Source organism: Podarcis liolepis, assembly GCF_965112155.1.
Source record: "Podarcis liolepis genome assembly, chromosome: 13".
NCBI lineage: Eukaryota > Metazoa > Chordata > Lepidosauria > Squamata > Lacertidae > Podarcis > Podarcis liolepis.
The window spans coordinates 33,200,764-33,210,602 of NC_139573.1; the positions used below are offsets into that span (position 1 = coordinate 33,200,764).

Sequence of the window (9,839 nt, forward strand, 5' to 3'; positions counted from 1 at the left end):
AACCCAGAGGGCTCGCAGGTTCTGATCAAGGAAAGAAGGCCTTGCATTTATAAAACCCCACGGTGTTGTCGCTGAGCCCCTACGATGACACAACTGTTGCCATTAGGCTTTTGACTGAATAAGGGTTTTCTTTTTGTCTTCCCTCTTCCCTCCCCTTTTGTGTCTGTGTCCCCCCGCTTCACCGCAACCGCCACCCCCTCCCCGCTACACATAACATGTAGGATGAACTGAAAAAGCTTTACACGCAACTTGAGGTTCACAAGACCAAGAAGATGACGGCCAACAACCCTCATCTTCAGAAGAAGAGAAGTTCCAAGCGGGGCCTGGGCCGTTCCCTTATGAGGCGCATCACCGAGATCCCCGAGTCGATGTCCCGGCAGCACAGCAAAGAGGAGAAAGACGGGTCTGTGGGGGGAGGGAGCCGCTCCGGGTCCTACAAGCGCAGGCCCTTGGATTCCGGCAGCTCGAGCATGAAACTGAAAGAGGACTCCTCTTCCAGACACAAGGCAGCCTCCTCACTGAAGAAGTCCTACAGCACTTACGAGCACGTGAGGGATGCCAAGGAGAACAGCTTACCAGCCAGGCACGACAGTTGCAAAGAAGCTCCTTTGCTAGACTCGCTGATGAGGAAAAAGCTAGCCAAGAAAGCCTCGGAGAGGTCCAACAGCGACTCTCTTGACGACTCGGCCCCTCTGGTCTACAAGTCGGCCAGCGCTCACAACCTGACGGCGGATAAGAAGCCTCTGCATCCCAGGCCTTCCCCTTTGCAGAAATCCCTCAGCGTCGTCACCAGCGCCAAAGAGAAAGCCTTGCTCCTCACCAGCAGGGCCTACTTGGAAGACGGCAGTAAGCTAGCCCAAGACAAAGGGAGCAGAGCAGCTGTGGAAAGTGACTCTGCAATGGAAAGTGACATCTCCGGGCACACAGAGGTTACTGACGTGGCCTCGGAGGTGGCAGCGAAACAGCTCCAGAGGGATGATACCTCAGAGGGAACTGTGAGCTCCCTCCTGGAAGATGGCAGCTCCAGCAGAGAAGCTGCGACGGCCCCCTCGACGCCCTCGGAAAGCAGATCCCAGAAGCATGTCACATATGCGTCCATCAGGAGCATCAGCGTCAACACCTCCGATTTGCTTGGGAAGAGGCACCCGATCAGCAAGAAGATACCCCCCGAACCACCTGTCAGGCAGCAAAGTTTGGCTCACAGCCTCAAAAGGAAAGACTCTGCTCCTCAGGATGGCCTGGACCAAATGCAACCTTCTTCTGAGACCTGCCCAGGTGATCTCAAAGATGGACCCATGCTGGCAAACATATGTCCATGGGAAACGGAGGAGCCTCTGGCAAAGGCTGAGACAGAAAGGACCAGGCAGGCCGAAGGAGCCGTGCCACTTTCTTCCCCGGTGGCGCTAAACAGGCTGGCCTCCATGGCTGCAGAAGTGTGCCCTTGGGAAGTCATGGAAGTGCCTGTCCTGAGCAAAAAGGACTCTGAGACAAGCGAGTCAGACAGCCAGAAGAGCTCTCCTGAGAAACAGCCCCCAGCATCCATTTCCAAAAGCTCCATGAAAGGCTTAGGCATGGCCATCAAAGCGTTCAACCGGTCGAGGATAAAGACAAGCATAAGGGCAAGGAAGGATGCCGAAGAAAGCCAGAAGAAAAATGAGAAGGATGCCAACGGAAAGAGTGAGAAGCCTAAGTTGGCAGCGACAGCCTCAGTGTCTGCTGGAGGAGGGTCACCAAGGAAACAAGTGATTTCAGAGACCAGGGCAAAGGTAGTCAGCAAGCAAGCAACCATTTGTCCTTGGGATGAGAAAGAGGAGGAGGAAGAGGCCCTTCCGAGCACTAAGAATAGTCCAAGCAAAGCGCTGGAGGTCTGTCCTTGGGAGGTCAGCACAGAAGCAATAGGTTCCCAAGGTGCTGGAGAGATGCACCCTAGCAGGCTGGAAAGAAGCAAGAGCCAACGGGAATCTGTGTGCCCCTGGGAGAGTGTGGAGGAGGATCAAAAGCGAGAGGGCAAAACTGCTACCACTCCCTCTCTAGTGGTTTCCAAGGCAGACAGCAAAAAGGCAGAGGCGTATCCTTGGGAAGTGGCTGAGATCCCAGCCAGCACAAAAACTGACCAACCGTCCTGGGGAACCAGCAGTGCCTTGACAGAGGACAAGGCAGTAATAGAGGGCAGAGGGAAGCCTTCTGATGGGCCCAAGAAAGGAACATCTTTGAGAGAGGCTCTTCCAAGTGAATCCCAAGAGAAGGCTGATTCCAGAGATATCAAGGAGCCCTCTCTGGGAACAGAGATTGAGAAGAGCCCGGGCCTGTCCAAGGGAGGCCGAAAGAAACCTGGGAGCGTTGAGAGCAGGAGGGCACAGGTTAGTCCTTGGGAATCTGAAGAGGTCGACATCAGTGTTAAAACACAGATCTGCCCTTGGGAAATGGAAGAACTTCCCTCAAAGATAAAGACATCTCAGGAGGAGAACAAAGGATCCTCCAAAGAGACAAAGAGCACCACCCTGCTAAGACCAGCAGGAGGGAAAGAAGCCAGCCGCCAAGAAGACTCTGTTTGCCCCTGGGAGTCCATGGAATTGCCAGGGGGGAAAGATGCTCAACATGGAGCAACTCTGAGGAAATCTGACAGCGGAGCAGACGTCAAAGCGGCAATATGCCCTTGGGAGATGAGCGATGCAGCATCGGAGAAAGTGTGTAGAGTTTCAGGGGAAGGCTCCAAAGGGACTGAAGGCAAAAAGATCAAAAGTCCGTTGTCCAAAAACAGGAAACTGGAGAGAGACAGCAGCTATCAAGGCACTGTTTGCCCTTGGGATGATGCAGGTGCTGAAGGCTCTTCTACAAAACCTGCCACCCAAACACAAGAACCGCCCACAGCAGCTTTGAAGGCATCAAGCAGTGGGGAAGGTAAAAAACTGGAGGTCTGCCCTTGGGAAACGGAGGCCGCCGCAGTGTGTCCCTGGGAAGCAGCTGCACCTTCATTAGAAAAAGGACCGAACTGGCCTGAAGGAGAACCTTCCAAGGGCATTATATTGCAAGCACCACATCCCCTTAAAACACCAGAGGACAATGTACAGCGCGGCTCTGTCTGTCCCTGGGAGGACGTGGAATTGGAGGGTACTTTGCTAAAGCCCTGTGCAAAAGCTTTAGACCCAAGTAACGTCAGCTCAAAGAAGCCTGACAGCTTCCAGAGCAAAAAGGCAGAGGTTGCTCCCTGGGAAGCACAAGAGGCAGAAGCAGGTATTAGGAAAGCAAGCACAGTCTCCAAAGAGGAGAAAACAGGACCTAGGGATGCAGCACCAGAGAAGGGAAGCAGCGGGACTAGAGAGCCAGTCTGCCCATGGGAGAGCACAGGTAGGGAAGATTCACTTATCCAACCTAAGCTCAAGAGCCCGGATCTGTCCAAAGGCAGCTTGAAATTGGACCGTGTGGAAAGCCAAAAGGCAGAAATTTGCCCGTGGGAAACTGCAAGCGCCGACGTTGGTGCTAAAGCAGAAATCTGCCCCTGGGAAGTGCCTCCAGCTCAGTCAGAAAGAAGGTCCTCAAAGCAAGATGCCAATGGGGCAGCAAAGGTGGTTGGAGACGCCACGTCTAAACCTCTGGAGAAGGCAAGCAGTCCACGAGAATCTATCTGTCCTTGGGAGACCGTGGACACCGATGACCCGTCAACCAGGTCCAGTGCTAAGAGTCCGGGCCCATCTAAAGCCGGCTCTAAAAAATCCATTAGCGTTGAAAGCCTTAAGGTGGAGGTGTGTCCCTGGGAAAGTCAGGAAGCAGAACCCAGCCCTAAGGCAGATGTGTGCCCATGGGAGATGCCTTCAAGTCCGGTAGGCAAGAGGCCATCGCCAGAGGGTGCTGGGGCTCGTGAGAGCCAGAGGGCTGCCCCACTGAACCAAGTAGGTACTTCTAAAACAACAGAGAAGGTGAGAAGCGCTCGAGAGTCTGCCTGCCCCTGGGACAGCGCAGAAGAACCCGGTGAACTCTCTGCTCAACCTGAAGGGTCCAAAATCCCTACCAAGAAATCAGACAGTGTTGAGAGCTTAAAGGCAGAGGTCTGTCCCTGGGAAGTAGCTGAAGGAAGTGCAGTGGGGAAGGAGGAGGAGGGTGGGGTCGCCAAAGGGAAAGACGGCAGCAGGAGCCCCTCCCCACGGGTTTTATGGAAGCCAATGGAGGAGCTAAGCAGCTCGCGAGAGGACATCTGTCCATGGGAGAGCATGGAACTTGATGAACCTTCAGGAAGGTCCGGAGGCCAAAGCCCAGCCCTATCCAAAGCTGGATCAAGGAAATCAGACAGCGCTGAAAGTCTACGGGCCGAGGTTTGTCCATGGGAGATGGAGGAAGAGGAAGCAAGCAGCACGATGGACATCTGCCCATGGTCTGTAGCCACAGCCCCATTTGAAAAAGGGAAGGGAAGGGGGAGTCCACTTGAGATTTCCCAGGGGAAGAAAGGCAAGGCACAAAGAAGTCCAGACTCAAAGAAAGCTGGAGGAGAAACATTTAAGAAGATAGAGAAGTCAAAAAGCCACCAGGAGTATGGTGCCACCCGGGAGAGTATGGACTTTGAGAAACCACCTGCCAAAAGCACCCGAAGTCTAGATCTGTTGCAGGTCAGGACAGAAGTAACCAGCCCTCAAGAATCCATCTGCCCTTGGGAGAGCGTGGAACTGTCCAGCAGCAGAAGTCCAGACCTGTCCCGAGCTAGCTCAAAGAAATCAAGCAGCGCCGAAAGCTTGAGGGCAGAGGTGTGTCCTTGGGAAGTTGAGGATGAGGAGTCTAGTGGCAAGACTGATATGTTCCCCGTGAAAACGCCGCCAGCGCCAGTCGCCAGAGGGGCATCAATGCAAGATGCAAAGGGAGCCTCAACGGCCAAAGCGCTGACCGCTCCAGGTTTGAAGACAGCTGGGGGAGAAATTGTCTCTAAGAAGATAGAGAAGACTCAAAGCCATCAAGGGTTTTCTCACCCCCAGAAAACTGGCGACGAATTCTCAGTAAAAGGGAGTAAAAGCCTAGATCTGTCCAAGGTTGGCTCCATGAAATCAGAGAGTGTTGAAAGTCTAAAAGCTGAGGTTTGCCCATGGGAGACCCAGGAATTCGGATCTCCTGCCCAGGTTGAAGTGTGCCCATGGGACCTGGCTGGGGCGCTGTTTGAGAAAGGGACATTGAGTAAGGATGTGGGTGCCGTTTCAAAGGAGGGTATAACAGCAGGTTCAAAAGGCCCTGAAAAACCACCAAAACCTCTGCAGAAAGGGACAAGCGTTCGAGAAAACATCTGTCCATGGGAGAGCACGGACGCTGCGGAAGCCTCGATCGCAAGTGCTCCTGCCACCGCCACCTCCAAGAAGCCCGGCAGCACCGAAAGCAGGAAGACAGAGGTCTGCCCTTGGGAAACAGATCAGCCGGAAGCATCCACTAAAGAGGACGTTTGTCCGTGGGAAGCAGGAACGCTGTTGCCTACTAAGAATGAAAGACATCCGACACACACCGGTGGGACAGAGAAGGCAACAGCCAGCGTGAAGAGGTCCCAGAGCAAAGAGGCTGGTCTGGCTGGACACAAGCCTTTGTGTCGCAGTCTTCTGCCCCAAGGTCTAAGCAAAGGCAGCAGCTTACTTGTGGATACACCAGCGAGACGCCAAAGTGACCGCCCTGTGGCTGACGTCTGCCCTTGGGAAGCAGAGGGGGACTCTGTATTGACTGGGGGAGAGACTGCTGAAATCAGCAAAAGCTTCTCTGAGGTGTGTCCCTGGGATGAGCCCAGCCCTGCTGCTGCTGTCACCGCCACTTCAATGAAAAGCAAAGAAGGGAAGGAGTCTGGGGCGGGCGAGGCGGAGGGTCCCCCCAGCAAAGCCAAATCAGACATCTGTCCCTGGGACTGTGACTGAACCTGACGCAGCCGAGGACTCGCTTAGAGAGAAAAATCTTCTTGAGAAAGGACTGCCCCGTGCAGCCGCAAAATGGCTCAAGTCAGCCGGCTGCCCGGATTTGAAAACAAAAGACTTCTGCCAGCTCTGGTGATGCTGCTGACCACATTTGATAAGGGAAATGAACTATGCTTGGGCATTACCAGGCTGGCGGACTGCTGTTTGTTAGAGAAAAGTTGTACCTTCCTGCCTTCATTTGCAGAAAACCCAAGCTAGCTGCTAAAGTCTGCACGTTCCGTTCTGTGTGTGTAGCGTGTAGAACCCAGCCTTGCCTTGACGTCCCCCCAGGTGTTTCCAGACCACCCACTCCTGATGTCTGCAAACAACACCACCTGGATAACATGCTCACATTAAACAAGTAAATTAATAAGAGGGGCTTTGAGCAAGCTTGAACATCAAATCACAAGGGAACTGGGAACTATTCGACAGAGAGACTTGCATAAATTACATAGGTTTCTTTCCTGGGTTTTCTTTTACAACTTTGATCTGAACTAGGTGGCTTAACGGGTTGGGAACAAGAACAAATGTAGTTCATTGTTGCTGATGAACCACTGGGTAATGAATCCCGAAGTGTTACTTATTGTTTCAAGTAATGAGCAGAATTGTTTCTGTCTTCCCTTTGCAAGGGAAAGGGGATAATTCTGCTCAGGATAATCTTCCCATTTAATTCCAAACCTCATACCCGCTCTTCTCTATTTATCGCAGCAGTGGAGAACCTTTGGCCCTTCAGGTTGCTGTTGGACTACAACTCCCATCATCCCTGATCATTAGCCATGCTGGTTGGGGCTGATGGGAGTTGTAGCCCAGCGACACCTGGAGGGCCATTGGTTCCCAACTGCTGATTTATCAGAATTGGGGCCAGCCCTATCATTGGATAAAATAAGGCAGCTGCCTCACGTTGGGCATCATGAAAGCGCAACAAAAAAGTTTATTCTTTGCTATTATTGCATTTGCCGCAGAGAGAGAAGAGGCGTTCATGGTATTTTCTGTCTCAGGTGCCAAAATAACTTGGCTGATCTTGGGTACTATACTATGCACCTTGATTTGGGGTGGGGTCCAACATTTGCTGCTCCAGCTCAGGCAGCAAAGCTTCTCAAGTTGGACCTGCTCCCAGACCCACATAAGGTTAACGGTTTGTTTTTTAATGCCTCCAAAGGTATCTGAATGTTAACTTTTGGTTATCAGTCGCTCCGCAAGTCATCCCCCACGTCCAGATGTTTTCACATATCTTTTGGGAGGACATGTCATGAGCAGTTTTAATAATTGGCTGACACAAAGGAAGCCTTAATGTTTGCCTAAAGTGGGGAATCTCAGAATTTTCCCAGGGATTAAGCCTGGGACTTTCCAGCCCTGCTGGATTGGACAAAAAGCCCATCTACCAGCTCAGCATCCTATTCTCACAGTGGCCAACCAGGTGCCTATCTACTGGAAGCCTGGAAACATGCTGCCTTTTCCTGCTCTGGGCCAGGCGAGTCTTTCCGTTTGCCAGCATGAACCGAGTGTGCACAGTGAAGCACACACAAGACTTCCCTGCAACTGCCTATTGCAGAGGAGTGGCAGCTAAGCTGTAACTTCTACAAAGTTTGTTCATTGTTACTTGGCTACCCAAGGGAGGGGGCTAACCCTTCCTTCCTGCCTCTGCTGACCCTTAGTCTTTTGCCCTTTCTTCTTAAATTGTGTGCCAGACTTTGACCTGCTTATCCCCCCCCCCCAATGAAACTCAGGAAGTAGCTTTAGGTTCAGTACTAGGACGAGCTAATCAGCACTATGGCAGTCAGTAGGCTTTCACCTTGTCTTTTGGGGCATGCATGGTGGCATGGACAGAAATGACCCAATCCAAGAGTCACTGCAGGAGAGAAAAAATATCTCGGTGTGGCAACACATACCGCATAAAGCAGCCTCCATATGGTGGTTGTAGCTTGGCAATTGAGCCCTCGATTGATGGACAAAGTATCTCTAGGTTGGACAGGGAAGGAAACCCTGCTAAAAGAGAGACACAGCCAGTCACTGGCCAGTTTTGTTGGAGGCACACTTTTAGAATAAAATAATAATTGCTCAGCCTCAAAGAATATCCTCCATATTCCTTACTGAGTCTCTGGTCTGACTGCCTTAGTTAAGAGGCAAGCAAACCCAAAACAGTGACTGACACCGAGATGGAACATGCAGCGTCCCTCCAAAAGTGGGTAACTCTGCTGTGTCTCTGCAACTGTGAGTGACGGGATCACTCAACCACACCTGAGAGGCAGCAGAATTACACCAAGGAGACCAAGTGGGAAAGAGGCATGGCCAGAGTAGTGAATCATAGAAACACAATGGGCAGGCGGCCTCCTCTGAGGACGGACACCTTGGGCTCAAAGGAGCCTTTTGTTTATTTCTCATGGCACACTGCTGCCATGCCCTGGGGTCATCCTTTTTGGAACAGCCAACCTGGAGAGCTTGCAGTGGGATTTTCTTTGGAGGTCCCTCTCTATTCCCAATTCCTTTGCCCTGCAAGGCAAGGCTGCTCTTATCCCCACTCTAAAAAGCTTCACTGGGCCGAAGTCCCTCCTTTCTGGTCCAGAGCCAACAGTACATGGAAGCGCACAGCAGGAATGGAGGCATCTCAGCACAACATGGCGGCACTATGGGGATAGCCTATTCAAACTCAGCATCCCAGGAAGCACTGCCTACAGGAGAGTCCATCCTAGCTGCCATTGTGCATAAGAAAACATGTCGCCAGGACTGGATTTCTGGTAGAAAGGCCCCCTTATAGTGTACAAAAGTACAGTGGTACCTTGGGTTACAGACGCTTCAGGTTACAGATGCTTCAGGTTACAGACTCTGCTAACCCGGAAGTTGTTCCTCGGGTTAAGAACTTTGCTTCAGGATGAGAACAGAAATCACGTACCAGCTGCGTGGCAGCAGTGGGAGGCCCCATTAGCTAAAGTGGTACCTCAGGTTAAGCACAGTTTCAGGTTAAGAATGGAACTCGAGAATGAATTAAGTTCTTAACCCGAGGTACCACTGTACAGGAAGTGAATAGGTTCAACTGGCCTGGCTTGACCCATTGGCAACTTAGTGAGGATCAAGGGGTTGAGAGATGGATTCCTACACACATCTAAAGACAAACCCATTGAACGTGAACGTTCCATTCAGATCTCCTCCTCGCCATAGCTGCTTAAATTAAGAATGGGGAACCTCAGGCCCAGGGACCAGATGTCCTCCAGGCTGCCCCCAGGCCACACCATTAACCCATGCTGCTCCGTGCCCCTCTCAAGTGCTTTTGCCTGGCTGCAGTGTGACCTTGAATTGTGACCATGCTTCTTGCTTGCTTGGATGTAGGATAGACAGACGCGCGTGAGTGTGCAGAAACCTGACTTGTGTGTGGCTGGAATGCAGCCTACTGTACAATGGTAAGAGTCACATCCCTTACTCTACCTCCTTTTGCATCCAGCCTCACCTACTTTCACACCACTTGCATGCATGCAACCGCCTCCCCACCCACCCCACCCCCAGCTGCCCATGAAGGGTTTGTGACCCTCCAGCGAAAAAAGGGATCTCCACTCCTGGCTTCACTTACTGAGAATCAGGAGAAGAATTCAGGGGGAAAGGATCACTTCTCTTTATTCCCCTCTCCTCCCCATGCAAAGAAACTGCAAGCAGCACACACACACACACATTTTCTGCTTTACAATAAAGCAGGGATCCGATATTTACTTTATGGGTCCCACTTCCCCCCTGTGAGCTGTGTCTCGTTGCACTTTTAGGAAGTACCGCTAATGTAGTGTGTGAGGTCGCCCCTGTCTGTCTGAGCACTGAATATCAAACGAGGTCATCTAATTCTGTAATAAATGTAAATACATAAATAAAAGACTTATCTCTATATTGATAGGATGTGTGTGGCTGATTCTTTGGATTTATATCGGGGTGGATCTTCTTTTTTCTTTT

At 51.7% G+C, this 9,839-nt stretch overlaps 1 protein-coding gene across 1 annotated transcript in view; it reads left to right on the plus strand.

The window, feature by feature from the left end:
- GPR179 (G protein-coupled receptor 179) overlaps positions 1–9,780 on the plus strand; it is a 45,244-nt gene extending 35,464 nt beyond the window's left edge. The window contains exon 11 of the mRNA XM_083469379.1: positions 222–9,780. Within this exon, the coding sequence (XP_083325505.1) occupies positions 222–5,873 (5,652 nt within the window). The 3' untranslated portion in view covers positions 5,874–9,780. The remainder of the gene's footprint in view (positions 1–221) is intronic.
- The last annotated feature ends 59 nt before the right edge of the window (positions 9,781–9,839 follow it).